General features: G+C 42.3%; 1 protein-coding gene across 1 annotated transcript in view; it reads left to right on the forward strand.

Annotated features, from left to right (window-relative positions):
* Window positions 1–18,628, forward strand: part of LOC119878702 (FERM domain-containing protein 3-like) — a gene marked incomplete at its 3' end in the record, with an annotated part of 37,235 nt that extends 18,607 nt beyond the window's left edge. The window contains exons 3-5 of the mRNA XM_038589289.1: window positions 2,813–2,891; window positions 8,100–8,197; window positions 18,505–18,628. Coding sequence (XP_038445217.1) covers window positions 2,813–2,891; window positions 8,100–8,197; window positions 18,505–18,628 — 301 coding nt within the window. The remainder of the gene's footprint in view (window positions 1–2,812; window positions 2,892–8,099; window positions 8,198–18,504) is intronic.
* Between the last annotated feature and the right edge of the window lie 348 nt (window positions 18,629–18,976).

Raw genomic sequence — 18,976 nt, forward strand, 5'->3', positions numbered from 1 at the left:
CCAAGTGGATGTGGCAACCCCTGGGGCCCTGTACTTGAGGAAACAGAGCCAAGAATCTACTTATCATGAGGACACTCAGAACTGTTTCATATGAGGAGCAGTTGACGGGGTGGAGGATGTTTATTATAAAGAAGACTCAGAAGAACCGTAAATGCTGCTTAAGAGCCTCCTTCAATTGATGGAAAGGGAGCTTCCTTGCCTTCCATGTGGAGCCTCAGAGCTTGGAAAGAGGATGCCTACTTTAAAGGGCTTCCTATAGTAAAGAGTGTTCAAAGATGGCTGCCCCGGGAGCTTCCTGTTTCAGTGCCTGATTCCTTAGGCAGATTGCCAGTCCTGATTTGTAGCCACACAGATGTGTGTAGGGCATAGTAACCAGATCACTGACTAGGAGGAAGAGAAAGTAACAGCTCTGGTTTGGGATCATCTTCTGTGACCCTTCTTTCCCCAACTTACCTTCAGTGGGTTTTTATTTTTCAGCTCCCTTGAAAATATTTGTCCATACCTATTGACCCCAAAATTCAAATTTTAGAAATAAAAATATGGATATTTAATGATATGTGCACAAGAATATAAACAAAATTGTATTGCAGAAACATGGAAACAAGCTGTATGATAATTAAGAGAGAATAGTGGGATAAATTCTGGTGTATCTATAATATGAACTATAATGCAGTTAGTATAGACAGTGAGTTAGATCTATGACTGCTGTGCCAGAGGAATGGGCAGAGGTAAGTGAGAAAAGCAAGAGAAACATGTATTGTGATCTCATTTTGTAAAACTAAATTATAAAAAAATCTCTCACATATGTAATCATATTGGCATATATTTGTATGAGTATGGCAAAAGGGGTGGAAAGATAAGATGAAGTTGTTGACAGTGGTGGGAGAGTTTGGAATAAGGTAGGTGGGGCCCTGAGGGACAGAGGGGCAGCAGTAAGGACAAAGGGAAGGAAAGTGAAAGGGGATGGTTTATCCATTCGTCTACTTGTCTTTCCATCTGTCTCTCTGTCTGCCCTCCTGTTATCTGTCCATCCATCTGTCCATCTATCTATTCATCCATTATCCATCCATCTATCTACTATTATTTATCTACCAATCATCTTCATTGGCTATGCTTAGACATGTATTAATTTTGAAGACTAATAAAGAAGAAATAAAAATCCCCTTTTATTTTATTTTTTATGTTATTTCCATTTTTTTGCTCTGTGGTTCTTATCTTATAAAAACTATCTCAACCTTTCTACTAAGGACAATCCAGAGGTTTGTGATAAAAAAACAATTAGGTTTAATCCTTTAAAGATGGTGACCTAAAAAAATTAAAAGAAATATGGGGAATGTGTAAAAAGTAAATATTTTGAGTCAAAACTGAAATTCTAGATATCATGAATGATGAATGACTTGAAACTTATTTGTATTTTTTCCTTCATTCTTTGCTGTATAGATGGTGTTTATTTTCTCCTGGTGCTCCAGAAAAATGTTTCCCTACATCTGGGGAACACAGGGTTAGGTTAGGAGCAGCCAACTCAGTTAAGAAATTTGTTAGTTTCTGGTGGAGAAGTAGGGCATTGAATGGGAAGAGTTCTGACATCTGTGTGTGGGGGTGTATGTGTGTAATCGGTTTTTTCTCTGCTGAGAGGCCAGAAAGATGCTTCTGTGTTTTCCTGTGATTTGGATGCTTTCTTTAAAATTATTTTTAAGAACTGTTTTCCATATTAGATTATACTCATTATGCATTCATATTTAATGCTGGTAGTTCTTTCTACATAAAGAATTTGTCTACATACAGAATAGCCCCAGGCATTATAGAGATGGCTGGGGATTTAACCCCTCCTTATTATGAAAGAGGATTGGGCAAGAATAGGATGCTGTTTCATATTTGCATTTGGATGGAGACTCGGAGTTGATCCCAAGTAGCCATAGTGAGATAAGGGCAAAACATGAGTGGGTATGTAAGATCCATAGAAATAATAATGCTAACTATCATATTTCTTTCATTTTAAGGTGTTCATTTTATATGCTATTTAAAATTTGAAATGCTTCTTACTACACTTGTGTGCATTTATTAGGTTAATATTGTTAAATCAATACTTTTTTTTATAATTAAGGGTGTCAGAAATCCTGTCAATTCCACTCAGCCGGTCCTTGAGTTCCAGATATTTGATGCAGTTAGAACATTCTAGAATCATGAACCTCAATCAGAACTTCAGTCAGCGTCGTGCTATCTTGATTCATACAAATCAGGAAGTTATAAAATGTTTGTTTTCATAGTGACTGCCTCATAGATAGATAATACTAAAATAATACTAAAAATATACAAAGTAGGATCTGTGCATGGCTAGACTCCACAATCACTAAAATTGTGATTTTAGTTCAAAGGCACCATCATTTTGGGAAAACTAGTCATGTGCAGTGACATTTTTCCACCTCACAGTCTGAAAAATATCTCACTAGGCCCAGACCTGAGTGGGCAATTTATCTGTCACAAGGGGGTGGGAAGAATCAGAAGGAAAAATGTTACTTGAATTTGAAGCTATGATCTGGAGAAAATGTGAGGTGGAAAGTTATGCTGACTAGGTTGCCTGTGTCCTGCATTTGCTTTGGGTGTCCTGTCAAGCATTTTTTTTTTTTTAAGTTTAATTGTCACTGTGGCTTTGTTTTCTTGAGCATAAGATCTGCTTCCTCCAGAAAAATCACTTTCTCCTGGTCCCTGCCCCCTCAGGCTAGACTGTAACTTCACGGCTGACTTTCCTGTGTGTGTTGGAGTCCATGGTCTTTTGCTGCTTTTCTCATGCCTTTTCTTTATGATGTTTCAGCTCATCCACCATACACCATGTGCTTTAGAGTGAAATTCTACCCACATGAACCCTTGAAGATTAAAGAAGAGCTCACAAGGTATTTTTCGTTTGTTTGTACGTTTAACATGCACCTTTAACCAGCCAGGGCCTCCCAAGTCCTCCAGGCTAGAGGTGCCTCCTGTCTAGAGCAGAACATCTCAACCAAGCAGACTCAGCTCAGAATTTTGGCTTGGAATGTTTCTCTTGCACTTAATTATCTTGGGATTTTTCAAATAGTTGTCATTGGGAGTGTAATTAACTGCACACAAAAAAGCAGTTGGTTATAAGGAGGAGGTATTCTCTGAAAACATCTGACAGTGGGGTGCTAAAAATAAATAGAAGACGACTGTCTTTAGGATATGGGCAAATTCATAGCTAGTGTAGCACATAGGGACAATCTTTTGGATCTGGAGTGTTCTGAAAGGGAAAAGATCACTAGGTAGTGTGAAACTGTTTGTTACCCCACATTCCTCTTGCTGAATGGCCAACTGTGGGCTGTTTTCCCTCAACTTGTAGACTGTTGTCAGACTGACTCTGAATTTTCCGGTTCTCCGGTCTCCTCCCTTCTGATCTTTCTGGACTGGGGCCGTATTCAGTCCTCCTCCTGGGGTTTTGCTTTTGAGAACAGCCCCAGCCAATTCAAGCTGAGCGGGGGTCCCAGGAAGGCCAACTTGGTGAATAGTGAAGAGGCAATGTGTGCTTAGTCCTTAACGGGACTCTGATTAGGTGACTATAAAGATCACTGTGCATGATCATCTTTTGAAATAATTAGCAGAGATCTGAATGCAACAGAGATGCAAGGTGATGCCTTGGATATTTTGCTTTCTCCTTATTCATGAGTTTCCAGTAAAGCTTTACCACTGTGGCACCAAGTGACCTTGTAAGGGAGCAGATGGTTCCATTCCCTATTATTAATTTGCACACAACGATTAGTGAGCTTTGTGCTTGAGGGTGGGGGTAGGTGAAAATGAGGGACACATAAATAATGGACATTATAAATGGTGGCTGGCATTTTGCAATCTGGCCTGCTTTTTAAAAATATTAAGGTAGAATTCATGTAACATAAACTAATTTCACCACTTCCAAGTGTATGATTCAGTGTTATTAAGTATGTTCACATTGTTGGGAACCATCACCCGTATCTCATTCCAAAACATTTTCTCATCACCAGAAAGGACTTCTGTATCCAGTAGCAGTCACCTCACTCTCCTTTTGCCCAGCCCTTGGCAACCACTCATCTGCTCATTCATGTTGCCTGTTCTGGACATTTCCTAAAGTGGAGTCATGTGATATGTGGCAGGGGCTGCATGAACTACCAAAAAACAAAAAAACAAACAAAAACAAAACAAAAACATTTGTCCTGCCCTCCGGGGTGCCGACAATATAATTGGAAAGATCAAATTCAATACTAATGTCAGGCATTATTTAGTCAGATGTTTTGTCATTTGTTTTCTTTATAATCTTGTCTGGAAGATAAAAATTGAATATGTGTCATGATACAAGTTAAGGATGGATCTTTTGTTGTTGAGAAGACTCCCGTTTGAAAGTAAAAGAATACGAAGTGTTAGTTAATAACGCCAGTTCAATTCTTCTCAGTTGAATTTGCTAACATTTCCCTGCATTTGACTGAATAGCTGAGGTATGAATGGTGGAAGATTGTGAACATTTAATGTCTCCAAAGGAAATTAAGACAATGCTAAGACAGTGCTAAGACAATGCTTTCTTAGTCAATACTATCCTTAGAATTCTTTTTTTTTTTTTTAAGATTTTTATTTATTTATTCATAGAGACACACACAGAGAGAGAGGCAGAGACATAGGCAGAGGGAGAAGCAGGCTCCATGCAGGGAGCCCGACATGGGACTCGATCCTGGGCCTCCAAGATCACACCCCAGGCTGCAGGTGGCGCTAAACCGCTGCGCCACAGGGGCTGCCAAACGAATCTAGAAACTGTGGAATGCCCCAGTACTTATGGTTTAAATTCTATCTTGAAAGAGTTTCATTTTTCTTTTGATAACTTGTTATTTTGTTGTAAGAATAAAGTTTAAGAAGAATTTGCTAAAGTGAGAATTTAGGATTACATTCATGACTATGCTTAGGGGTAAAGAAACATTGGGGAAAAGGCAGGTGGGGAAAAGGCAACAAATATTCATAAAAAAAGGATATTTGAGATCCCTTTTTATCCTTCATTTATCTTTCCATTTACACAGTCCTCTTACAACCCTTTACATTTCTAGGGCTTTTGTAAATGCTGTATACAACTGAATGTGATCAAAGTATTTTTTTTTAAATAAGAACCATCATTAAGTTCATGTTAGATAGAAAAGCAGTATTGTTAATGGTGGCCAAGGATGTGTCTCCCAGATCCTTTTGTGCTTTTATTGCTTAACCTTTTCATACAGGAGTGATATTAAAAGGAGATACAATATTATTATTTTTTGGTGGCTATTATATTAAAAAAATGAGTATCTGAACCTGAAGCTATTTGTAAGTCTCAGTGGATTATGTTGAATGCAGAGTAATCCATGATTATCTCTAGAGATCACTGATATTGAGCAAGGACCCCCAGCTCGGATATGTAAAAGCAGATTTTCTTTTCTCTGGAAGTGTCCATCAAGCTTGATTTCAGAGTTATGATATGAGAATCCAAACCTCTCATTCATCAGTACGTAACTATTTGAAACTATTTTTCTCTACAAAACTCATCAAAGATAGAAAGGAATGCTTCTTGTTCAATGTGTAACGTTTAACAAGTAGACAAGAAGCTTCATGGTATTTGCCCTGGAAGTTTACAGTCTTTAAAAAGTCCTTAAATATTTGATCATATTGTGTGACCTTGGTAGTCTGAATGGTCTATGGCTGAGGGTCTTGAAGTGAGGGCCCAGGCCAGCAGCCATAGTACCTGGGTACCTGACCCCTGGTCCAGACCTGGGATGGGACTCAGCAATCTGTATTTTCATGAGCCTTCCAGGTATTTCGAGAGCATATCAAAATTTGAGAACTACTCTGTGGCAGTTGATTTTCAAAAGTATCAGTTTCTTTTGGCAGACATTACAGTGCACACCTCAGTGAGTTTCATGTGTTCAGAGTTGTGCCACTGTTGCTGCCATCTAATCCCAAAACATTTTTTATCACTAGTACCCATCCAGTCATTCCCTGTTTTCCCCTCCCTGCAGCCATTAATTACTTTCCGTCTGTAAGATTTCTCTATTCCAAGCATTTCATACACAAAGAATCATACAATATGTGGCCTTTCATGTCTGGCTTCTCCCCACTTAGCATAATGTTTTCAAGGCTCATCCATTTCGTAGCAGGTGTCCATGCTTCATCCTTCTTTATGGCTGAATAATATTCCATTGTGTGGATATTCCACATTCTTTTTACCCTTTTTTATCCTTTCATCAGTTGGTGGGTATTTGGATTTTTCTGTTTTTTAGCTATTATGAATAATGCTGCTATAAACCTTTGTGTACATGTTTTTGTTAGGACCCAGATTCCGATTTATTGGATTTGGGCAGGGCTCACAGCTTGGTATTTTTTTGAAAAGCTCCCCTGGGTGGTTCTAATGTACAGTCAGCACTGAGAACCACTGGTTTAGAACCTTGGTACTCAGTGTGTGGACCATGGGCCTGCAGCACAACTTCACCAGGGAGCTTATTAGAAATATGGACTCTGATGCTCCAGCCCCACCCAGATCTACTGAATCAGACTCCACATACTCTCAGGATCTCCGAGCAATTCATTGGCTCACTGAAGAGTGAGAGGCTATGACGTAGGGGGCGCTCAGGGTCCTTACCTACCATGTGTTCTGCTGTTTCTCTGACAAAATGCGTACTGGACTCTGGGTAAGAAATTACTTAGGGACTGCCGTTATCCCCTGCAGACAATCCTGTACAAGGTCAGGGACAGAGTGTCATTTGAAGCTGTACAGTGTCCCCAGTGCCTAAGTACAGTATACAGCATAAAGTGGGTGTGGGATAAAGATTCATCAAATGGAAACAGCAAAGAGCCTCTGAATACTTCGGTGTGTCCAGTGTGTGCTGTAGGTGATCCAGCCCCCAGAGCTGGGCAGCTCCGGTGTTCTGGGGCTGGCAGCACCTGTGTGATCCTAGCACGTTAATCATGCCCTCTGAGTGAACTTGTATGTATGGCTCCTCATAGACCGAGTAAAGATCAGATCCTTTAGAGCACTGGAAGCGATAACTGGAACCAGTTGACTGCTGCCCCACCTGGCTCCAAGAACCTAGAATTAAGAAGGAAAAAAAAAAAAAAAAAAGATTGGTCTCTGAGAGTTAAAGGAAAATAAACAAAGAATCTGCATACATGTGCAAAATCACTTTAGTCAGAAAATGTAGACCCCAGGCATGAACGTTGAAGGGAAGAACCAATTTGGTGAAGAAATAGGAGTAAATCGAAAGAGGGCTTGATGAGCCTGGAGAACAAAAGGGATGGTAATAAGATGAGCCTGAGCCAGGGGTTGTAAACCCACTTCTCCCCCTTTCCCCTGGCTGAATAGAGCCTTGGCTTATATTTTGTTCGACAGTACAGTGTTTTCAAAAACAGAGTTTGTCACAATATTTAAAATTCAAAGGGATTTACTTCTAAATCCAGTCTCTTTGATTTTTCTGGAAAAGTGGGCTGTGCTTGGTCTACTTTTCTGCACTGCATCACTGGCCCTGGGCTGACCCTTCTTGGGAGCCAGCGCTCTCCATTCTGCCCTCTGGACCCCCTTAAACCAGCTTGTTTTGCTCATTATTAGGTTTGCCTGGCTTGATGCGTCCCTGAGTTTGCCATCCCTGGAGGTGGGGACAGGGCACTAAACAGATGACAGCACTAGTTGTGAATAAATTGGCTTTCTGGCCTCATAACCAAGTCCTTTTGAGATTGATTAATGTGAATCTGTCTGCCCCTGAGACTAATTTCTGGATACTGATTGAGTCTATTTTCTAACGCTCCATTTCACAAGTACCAGGGGTGGGGGTGGTTATCACCATGTGGCAGTTCCTTCTAGAAACGGTGGCTGCTGGGCCCTGTGGCTTTCCTCTGTCTTCCTGTCTCTTTAAAAAGGGGCAAACCCCCTGCTTTGGAAGGTGCCAAGGTCACTTCAGATTTCCTGAATCGGAGGGCCCCCTCATTTTCTCCTGCAGGCCCTCAGAGGGGCTGGGTGTGGCTCGGGTGGCCCAAGTGGATGGAGTGTGAACAATGCTTCTACTTCTTCCAGGCCTCAGGCAAGACTTATGGTGACTCTTGCTCATTTTGTGTTGCAGGTATCTTTTGTACCTGCAAATTAAAAGAGATATTTTCCATGGTCGACTGCTCTGCTCCTTTTCAGATGCTGCCTACCTGGGTGCCTGTATCGTTCAAGGTAAGGTGGCCGCAGCTGCTCACCCCCTCTGAAGGGATGTGGGGTGCTGTATGTTCTGAGCTCTGAGTGCCAGGCATGGTGTCTGATGGGTATATTGAGGGGGAAAAGTCTGGCCAGGGAGGTAGATGTCAAACAGTTTGAAGTGAAATGTCAAAGCATTTATATATATAAATGTGTTTATATATATATAAATTCTATTTATTCCTGACTATATTCCTATATGTATAGATGAATACATGTGCAGCATATTGAACACTTCAGCTTTTCTAGCCATGGCATGATGAGGAGAGTGCCAGGCTCATGGCCCATCATACTCAGGTCGAATCTCACTTCCTGTCTACTGGCTATTTTACCACAGACAAATTATTTCAATTATTTAAGCATATATTAAATGGAGTGGCATACCTCTTTAACTTCTGTGTGAAGATTTCATGAGACTTATTTTCAGGGTTGAATGAGCCCCAGAGGGTGGGGCAGTGGGAAACAGTAAGCACATGGGTGCTTGGCTTGGCTTCTGGATGTTTCTACCTATAAGAAAAAAACAAAAAACAAAAAACAAAAAACAAACCACCTGCTGAGTGAAGTAAGTCAATTGGAGAAGGACAAACATTATATGGTCTCATTCATTTGGGGAATATAAAAAATAGTGAAAGGGAATAAAGGGGAAAGGAAAGAAGATTAAGTGGGAAATATCAGCAAGGGTGACAGAACAACAGAGACTCCTAACTCTGGGAAATGAACAAGGGGTGGTGGAAAGGGGGGAGTGGGTGGGGGGATGGGGTGATTGAGTGATGGGCACTGAGGGGGGCACTTGACGGGATGAGCACGGGGTGTTATGCTATATGTTGGCAAATCGAACTCCAATAAAAAAATATACAAAACAAAAAAAAAAGAAAAAGAAAAAACCACCTGGAAAGCAGTCTCCTGGCCCAAGGTGGTGCATGGCCATGGGGGTGGGCCCCGAATCCAAGTGAAGAATGACTCAGGTATTCTGTTCCCCTGGGCCAGTTGGGAGGCAGCTGGTAGCTAGTCTTGTTTGGAGGGACCCAGGTGATGTGGCCATTTGTGGTGTGAATGCTATGACATGTTTATGAGAGAAGGGGAGGAGGAGGGAGGGGAGATGGAGAGAAGAGGGGAGGGGAGGATGGGGAGAGGGGAGGGGGGACAAGGAGGGGGGATGGGAGAGGGAGGGGGATGAGATGGTGAGGGGAGATGGAGATGGTGAGGGGAGTAGAGGGGAGGGAGAAAGAGAAAGTTATCAAGTGAGCGGTCCTCTTCATAAAGTCTGGAATAACATGGGATTTTCTGATGGGTCATAAGCAGATCATGACGATCGTCTGCCTTCTCAATGCCAAGCTTCATTCACAGCTTGAGAAAGACACCCATCGTTCGCCTGGGTTTCACTGTCACTCACCACTGTCCCCGTGGGGTGCTCTGTGCTGTGAAATAGTTCCTTGGGCCCTGTTTATGGGTGTGTGTGCTTTCTGAGAATTCTGAAGAGTGTATCTGTGTTGCCGTCCCCTTCCCCTGGGATCCATCTAGTGAGCTGCACAGCAGATTTTGGCAGAGGTGTTAAAACCCTTGGAGATACTCAAGTTTAAAGTCAGAACCACAGTGGTCCGGTGATGGGAAATGGTCCTTCCGTCTGCCCCGAGATGGAGTGTGGAGCATGTGCTTCCCCAAACTACCTCTCTTACAGCAGAGCTTAGGGATGTTATAACCCATAGTCCCCCCTCCTTCCCTGTGAGGTTGCAAATTCCTGGTTAGGGTGCAGTGTCCTCTATAAGGGAAAAGCAGATCAATACTAATCCAAGCATCAGACCAGCACATGAGCATTTCAGAACTCATTTAGGCATTAGTGAATCATGGTCAAGTCTCCAAGGACAGACCGGCTCGATATGGATCTGTAACGGGAAACTCGCCATCCTGTTTTATGTTTGAAATAAAGTCACAAGGTCTCCGTCCAGACAGTCAGGGCCCTTGGTGCTATTAACCCTGATCATGCACAGATGCTGTGGAGACAGTAGAGCTGGAAATGGACCGGCAGATCTGGGAAGGACCATTCAGCGCTAAGATACAGCAGCCTCCATGGGCCATCTGTAGCAAATTGAGTAAAAGCTGGATTCTTGATGTTCTCTGGTGCTTGAGGTGATCTTTCAGCGGCCCTACAGATAAAGATCTGCTTTGGTGGACCTAATATGCTTACAGAGAGAGGGAGGGAATTATTAGAAAGTGGGAGGCCATATGACATTTCGTTGGCTTCTCATTTGCCAACCACCTCTTAAGGAGTGGATTTGAAGCTTCAGAATATTCTCAGCGCATGAAAAACAGGCAGCACCCAGAGTGTTGCTACATGTACGTCCTGAACACAGTGAGCGTATTCAATGCATGCAGTGCATTTTTTTTCATAATACAAATGGTAACACAGATACACAAAATCCTAGGTATCTGTTTATATCTTTTTCTTGGTAAAAATGGTATCTTTCCTGTTCCTTCTACAGAACAGCAACATGGTGGGATTGTCACTCTTCTCTCTTCTGTCTCTTGCATTGCAGATATTCAGAACTCAGTTTGATCTCAATTCATATCACTTCTGAGAAGTCTTCCTGGCCTACTCAAGTAGCCTGTCTCCTGCACCTCATTCTGTCTCATACCTGTTTTGTTGCCTTTTAAGCACTTATACTGGAAATTACATTATTGAGTTGTTTTGTGACTTCTTATGCATTCCCTCTATGTAGAATCTAAATTCCATGGAAGTAGAGCTCTGGGGGCATTTTTCACCATAATATCCCTGTGTCTGGCATGTAGCAAGTTCTCTAGTAATGATGTTAAGTGAACCAGGGCACTTGCCTAAATTGCACCACTGTGTGCTTTATTTCTCTGCTTGGGAAAGAGTGATTGATCCCCTACCCTCATGTATTTATTTGCTCATGTTCTCTGAATGTTTACTGAGCAGCTGGTATGTGGCAGGCACTGGATTCCAAAGTCCCTGGTTGGGAGGGAGGAGGGGGAAGGACAGACAGTAAACAGGCAGGTGTAACATGTGTGTTAATGGCTCAATAGAGGGACACCCAAGTGCCTGCTTTGACTTCAGGAGGGCTCCAGACCCAGTGAGGGGGATCAGGGAAGGCTCTTGGGGGAGTGGCCCCTGGAACATCCTGTCTCTCATGTTCTTTTGGAATGAATCCTCTCCAAACCAGGGGAAATGCATTGCGGAGCTTGCCCTTTATACTTACCATCACCTGATAGCCCTCATCCTTTTGCTTCAACTCTTTGGATTTTTCTGACAGTTAAATTCCCTTAGAAACCCACCAGGGCCCGTTTCAGATTGCAAGCCATCTGATGTGCATTTTGTCACAACTTGACCCTCGCTTACCCAATTCCTCTTGATAGAGAAGACAAAGTCTGAATGTTTAAAAGTCCTGAATCATTTGTGAACTGCCTTCACTTCAGGTGAAGTCAGGCAAAGACCAGCTTTAAGGGACAACCAAGCAGGGCACGTGATGCGAGAGCATTGACATTTACCTTGCTAGCAACCTAAGTGCAGGTTCCATGGCATTTCTTCTCTTAGTTTTATGGCATTTTCCAAGCTCTTCATTTGCAGTGTTTAGCAGTACAAGTTCATTTTATCTCATTTCCCTGGATAGGGACCCACCACCCCACCCCTGGCACCAATGTCTTCCCTTACCAACCACCATGCAAGCTGACATTTGCATTGAAACTGACCTAGTTTTGTATTGGTGGTCCATTCTCTATGGAAAATGGAAGCATTGAGTTATACCACCTCCTAAATTTTTAGGTGCATAGCCAGCTCACAGGGTGATACATATGTATGGATGTGGTATAGGTCTATCATGTGTGTATCTTTTGAAACTCAGGTTAGGTTAATCATCAGTGGATGGCTCATTCTCTTCATTAGTCCCTCTGGGTCCATCAGTTGATTGATTGATTGATTGATTTTCCTTTTTATTTTTTATTTAAAAAAATTTTTTTAAAGTAGTGGTTTTAATACAGATTTGCAGAGACTTTGCCAAATTAAAAATTTCAAACATTTCTTCTCCAAAGTTCTGCCTCTGAAATTCTTTCTTTCTTTCTTTCTTTCTTTCTTTCTTTCTTTCTTTCTTTCTTTCTTTCTTTCTTTCTTTCTTTCTTTCTTTCTTTTTAATAAATTTATTTTTTATTGGTGTTCAATTTACCAACATACAGAATAACACCCAGTGCTCATCCCGTCAAGTTCCCCCCTCAGTGCCTGTCACCCATTCCCCGCCCCCCCGCCCTCCTCCCCTTCCACCACCCCTAGTTCATTTCCCAGAGTTAGGAGTCTTTATGTTCTGTCTCCCTTTCTGATATTTCCCACACATTTCTTCTCCCTTCCCTTATATTCCCTTTCACTATTATTTATATTCCCCAAATGAATGAGAACATATAATGTTTGTCCTTCTCCGATGGACTTATTTCACTCAGCATAATACCCTCCAGTTCGATCCGCGCTGAAGCAAATGGTGGGTATTTGTCATTTCTATGGCTGAGTAATATTCCATTGTATACATAGACCACATCTTCTTTATCCATTCATCTTTTGATGGACACCGAGGCTCCTTCCACAGTTTGGCTATTGTGGACATTGCTGCTATAAACATCGGGGTGCAGGTGTCCCGGCGTTTCATTGCATCTGAATCTTTAGGGTAAATCCCCAACAGTGCAATTGCTGGGTCGTAGGACAGGTCTATTTTTTTAAATTTTTATTTATTTATGATAGTCACAGAGAGAGAGAGAGAGAGAGAGAGAGAGAGAGAGAGAGGCAGAGACACAGGCTAAGGGAGAAGCAGGCTCCATGCACCGGGAGCCCAATGTGGGACTCTATCCGGGGTCTCCAGGATCGCACCCTGGGCCAAAGGCAGGCGCTAAACTGCTGCGCCACGCAGGGATCCTGGCAGGTCTATTTTTAACTCTTTGAGGAACCTCCACACAGTTTTCCAGAGTGGCTGCACCAGTTCACATTCCCACCAACAGTGTAAGAGGGTTCCCTTTTCTCCGCATCCTCTCCAACATTTGTGGCTTCCTGTCTTGTTAATTTTCCCCATTCTCACTGGTGTGAGGTGGTATCTCATTGTGGTTTTGATTTGTATTTCCCTGATGGCAAGTGATGCAGAGCATTTTCTCATGTGCGTGTTGGCCATGTCTATGTTTTCCTCTGTGAGATTTCTCTTCATGTCTTTTGCCCATTTCATGATTGGATTGTTTGTTTCTTTGGTGTTGAGTTTAAGAAGTTCTTTATAGATCTTGGAAACTAGCCCTGTATCTGATATGTCATTTGCAAATATCTTCTCCCATTCTGTAGGTTGTCTTTTAGTTTTGTTGACTGTATCCTTTGCTGTGCAAAAGCTTCTTATCTTGACGAAGTCCCAATAGTTCATTTTTGCTTTTGTTTCTTTTGCCTTCGTGGATGTATCTTGCAAGAAGTTACTGTGGCCGAGTTCAAAAAGGGTGTTGCCTGTGTTCTCCTCTAGGATTTTGATGGAATCTTGTCTCACACTTAGATCTTTCATCCATTTTGAGTTTATCTTTGTGTCTGGTGCAAGAGAGTGGTCTAGTTTCATTCTTCTGCATGTGGATGTCCAATTTTCCCAGCACCATTTATTGAAGAGACTGTCTTTCTTCCAATGGATAGTCTTTCCTCCTTTATCGAATATTAGTTGACCATAAAGTTGAGGGTCCACTTCCGGGTTCTCTATTCTGTTCCATTGATCTATGTGTCTGTTTTTGTGCCAGTACCACACTGTCTTGATGACCACAGCTTTGTAGTACAACCTGAAATCCGGCATTGTGATGCCCCCAGATATGGTTTTCTTTTTTAAAATTCCCCTGGCTATTCGGGGTCTTTTCTGATTCCACACAAATCTTAAAATAATTTGTTCTAACTCTCTGAAGAAAGTCCATGGCATTTTGATAGGGATTGCATTAAACGTGTAAATTGCCCTTAGTAACATTGACATTTTCACAATATTAATTCTGCCAATCCATGAGCATGGAATATTTTCCATCTCTTTGTGTCTTCCTCAATTTCTTTCAGAAGTGTTCTATAGTTTTGAGGGTATAGATCCTTTACATCTTTGGTTAGGTTTATTCCTAGGTATCTTATGCTTTTGGGTGCAATTGTAAATGGGGTCATTAAGCCCGTTCACGTTCAGAGTTACTATTGAAAGGTATGAGTTTAGTGTCATCATGATATCTATTCAGTCCTTGTTTTTGTGGATTGTTCCACTGAACTTCTTCTTAAAGGGGAATTTTAAGAGTCCCCCTTAAAATTTCTTGCAGAGCTGGTTTGGAGGTCACATATTCTTTCAGTTGCTGCCTCTTGGAAGCTCTTTATCTTTCCTTCCATTTTGAATGAGAGCCTTGCTGGATAAAGTATTCTTGGTTGCATGTTCTTCTCATTTAGGACCCTGAATATATCCTGCCAGCCCTTTCTGGCCTGCCAGGTCTCTGTGGAGAGGTCTGCTGTTACCCTAATACTCCTCCCCATAAAAGTCAGGGATTTCTTGTCTCTTGCTGCTGTAAGGATCTTCTCTTTATCTTTGGAATTTGCAAGCTTCACTATTAAATGTCGAGGTGTTGAATGGTTTTTATTGATTTTAGGGGGGGATCTCTCTATTTCCTGGATCTGAATGCCTGTTTCCCTTCCCAGATTAGGAAAGTTTTCAGCTAGGATTTGTTCAAATACATATTCTAGCCCTCTGGCCCTTTCAGCGCCATCGGGAACCTCAATTAATCGTAGGTTTTTCTTCCTCAGGCTGTCGTTTATTTCCCTTAATCTATCTTCATGGTCTTTTAATTGTTTGTCTCTTTTTTCCTCAGTTTCCCTCTTTGCCACCAACTTGTCTTCTATGTCACTCACTCGTTCTTCAACCTCATTAACCCTCGTCGTTAGGACTTCTAGTTTGGATTGCATCTCATTCAATTGATTTTTAATTTCTGCCTGATTGGATCTAAATTCTGCAGTCATGAAGTCTCTTGAGTCCTTTATGCTTTTTTCTAGAGCCACCAGTAGCTGTATAATAGTGCTTCTGAATTGGCTTTCTGACATTGAATTGTAATCCAGATTTTGTAACTCTGTGGGAGAGAGGACTGTTTCTGATTCTTTCTTTTGAGCTGAGGTTTTCCTTCTAGTCATTTTGCTCAGTGCAGAGTGGCCAAAAACAAGTTGTATTGGGAAAAGGAGAAAAAGAGAGGAGAGAAAGAAGGAAAGAAAAGAGAAAAAGAAAAAAGATAAAAGGAAGAAAAAGAAAAGCAAAAGAGAAAGAAAAAGAAAGAAAGGGGAAAAAAAGGGTGGGGGAAGCAAACAGAAATCAAAAAGCAAAAAAAAAAAAAGAAAAAAGAAAAAAAAACAAAACGGGGGGGTGGTATCTTCGGATTCTGTGTACTTTAAGTCCCTTGACTTCCCCTGGAACTTGTCCGTCTAGCTGGTCTTCTGGGGGAGGGGCCTGTTGTGCTGATTTTCAGGTGTTAGCACTTGGGGGAGCTGCTGTGCCCCTGCCTGGTGCAGGGCTCAGTGGGGGTTGTTTACCCCGTGAGGCCGCAGGAGGAACAGCCCCAGTGGCGGGGCAGCTCTGGAAACCTGGATTCAGCCCCCGCAGGAACTCCGGAGCTCTCCGTCTGCAGGGCCTGGAGGCTCCGGGGCGGGGCCGCTGATCTGCTCAGCTCGGGGCAGGAGCGTCCTCGCTGTCCTGGGCCCTCCCGGCCTCTGCCTGTCCCCGGGGGAGGCCGGATCCTGGGCTGTGTCCCGGCGCCCTGTGCTCCGGGGCCTGCGCTGTTGGATTCGCGCTCCCGCCCCGCAGCCCCCTCCGCGGAGCCGCCGCCCGAGCCCCCGGAGCTGCTCCGGGTCCCGCCGTGCGCGCTGCAGCCCTCAGGGAGCTCGGCGCACTCTCCCGGGCGCAGGTGCCTGTTAGTGTCCCAGGGAGCCCGAGGGCATCCTCGCTCTCCTGGGTCCTGCTCCACCTCCCTGCGAGCCCCTTTCCGCCCGGGAAGGTCGGTGCAGCTCCTGCGTCTCCGGGACGGGGCTCTCCTGTCCTGGGGACACTCGCCCCGGCCTCAGCCCGGCTCCTCGCAGGGCCCCTCCCCCTTGGAGGCCTTTGTTTCTTTACTTCTTTTTCCCCGTCTTCCTACCTTGATAGAAGCGCGAACTCTTCTCACTGTAGCATTCCAGCTGTTCTCTCTTTAAATCTCAGGCCGAATTCGTAGATTTTCAGGATAATTTGAAGGTTATCTAGGTAATTTGGTGGGGACAGGTGACTTGGGGACCCCACTCTTCCCCCATCTTGCCCCTCCTCCTCTGATTTTCCTTTTTATTATTCTCCATTTCCATTCCTTAAGACAACAATGGGGTTCATATAGATCTTTGACTTTCCATACAACCTTATAAATGATAACATTGTTTTGTATGTATACACTTTTAAGTTTCATGTATTAAATGGGGCTGTAAAACGTATTTTAATCCGTTTATGCTCAAAACCTGGTTTTGGGGATCTATTCAGGTATTTTAGTGTCCATAAATTGCTTTTAATTGCTACAGAGTATCTGGTAGGGTACATTGCTCATGTTTTATTTATTGCTCCTATCAACAATGAACACCCAAGTTGCCTTCGAATCCTTTCTGGTACTTAGAGTTTTTCTAGAATGTATGCCCAGCAGTGGGATTGTTTGACTAAATATTCCCAGCTTGCTCTTTAGAAGAGCTGCGTGCATCAAGGATCATCCAGAAGTGTGCAAGTATTTTCATTTCCTTATATCTCTGCCAACATATAAAATCATCCACTTGTATACATTTTGCCAATTTTTTAGGTGTGGAGTGATTTTGATTTCCATAGTTCTGATTACTGATGAGTTTGAACATTTGTCTATATTGGCTGTTTATATTCTTTGACCATTTTCCCATTGGTCCTCCTGGCCATTTTCTTATTGATTGGTAGGGATTTCTTCTTTATTCTACATATTAGCCCTTGTCAGTTTCGGACTTTGTAAATATATTCTTTCAATTTGTCGTCTGTTATTTTGACTGTGACTACCTTTAATGAACAGAAGTATTTTAATCTTGACACTTTCCAACTAGTTTCCCTCCTATGGTTAATGGTATTTTGGGTCTTATTTTTAAAGTCCTTCCTCATGTAGGATATATACTTTAGGGAGTTTTAAGAACTCTGTAATTTGAATTCTATTAGGAAGCTTTAAAGAGCTTTGCTTTCCTCCCAGTTTTGTCCTTTTGTAGTCATTAGATGATTCAACAATGAAAGGACAGTAGGTACAAATTACAGAGTTGGATGTGATTTTGCAGATGTGCTTAAGGCATATTGATTCTTATCTACTACAAAGTCATGTTGGTGATCAAGTTCTTCTAATACAATTTTCCTACCATCTTTTAATCTTCTTTCCCGGGCCATTTCTGCCTGAGACACTTGCTCCTTTTGGTACATTTTCCCTAGCAGGCTTGTGCAATCACTAAAAAGTATCCCCACTGCCAGAACATCACCTTTGCTGCTCCAAGCTATGACTGATGTACTTTCTAGGTCCATCCTCTCCTAGACCTTCTGGGAGCTCAGAGATGTGCCAGCATTTTTTTTTTTTTTTTGCCATTAAAGACCCCCTGGAGGTGCTCTGTGTTAGAATCCAGAATAATCTTCATCTGGTATACTTCCCATGCTTAGATTTACACTTTTAATTGGAGAAAGATTCCATTTATTTTTAAGTGCAGTCTTCTTGGTTGCCTTCATGTTGTGAATTTTTTTTTATGGGATGCACCTATACTTGTATGAATCATAGAATTCCCAGACTCAGAAAATTAGCTATAAAGGAACCTTGAGGGACATCCAGTGATTTCCAACTAATATCCTAGGGAGCATTTGGAAATACTGGGGGGCATCTGTGTTGGTCATAATGACTGTGTGTACTACTAACACTTAATACCTGATGGGTAGGGTGATGAATGTACTATCATGCTTTGAAATATCTGAAAAGATAAAGAATTGTTTGGCTTTCTAAGTGCCAATAGTGCCTCATTGAAAAACAACTAAATTTCCTTGTTATGTAGATGAAGAAAATGAGACTCAAAGAAGTTGACAAGTGCCCAAGCTCATGGCTAAATCTGAGCTAGAATATAGGCTTCTAGACACTCAGGGTGTGGTCCTCCCATGGATAAAAATCCATTTTGTTGGGTGAGCCATTGCCAGCTCTTCATTTGGGTGGCAGAAACCATTCCACAAGTACCCTATTCTTGTTCTTAATCTTTCTCTCTTATTTTTTACTCGTTACAGCTGAGCTCGGTGATTACGATCCTGATGAGCATCCTGAGAATTACATCAATGAGTTTGAGATTTTCCCTAAGCAGTCACAGAAGCTGGAAAGAAAAATAGTGGAAATCCATAAAAATGAACTCAGGTAATAGGGGTAGACATTTGGAAGAAGGTATTCTTACTGCAGGGAATGTGGAAATCATGTTGTGAAGTAAGAATGTTGGTAATGTATGAGGACTGTTCCAGGTAGCAGAGCAATCTTTCTGGGCACTGTCAAGATCTTCCACCAGTAACAATCTCCATAGTGTGAGGTCCCCTAGGTGGCTGTCTATGAACCATCCAGTTATTAGAACCATATATTTTCCTATGGGTTTTAACACCCTGAGTTTCAGTGAGTGAAATCTAGGGTAAATAAGTAATCATTTCTATTTTGAATTTTGCATTGCCTCTTCCTCTCCTATGGCATTGCTGGAAGCTTTGACTCCAAGTAGGG

Source organism: Canis lupus, unplaced genomic scaffold (genome assembly GCF_011100685.1).
Source record: "Canis lupus familiaris isolate Mischka breed German Shepherd unplaced genomic scaffold, alternate assembly UU_Cfam_GSD_1.0 chrUn_S1841H2038, whole genome shotgun sequence".
NCBI classification, from domain to species: domain Eukaryota; kingdom Metazoa; phylum Chordata; class Mammalia; order Carnivora; family Canidae; genus Canis; species Canis lupus.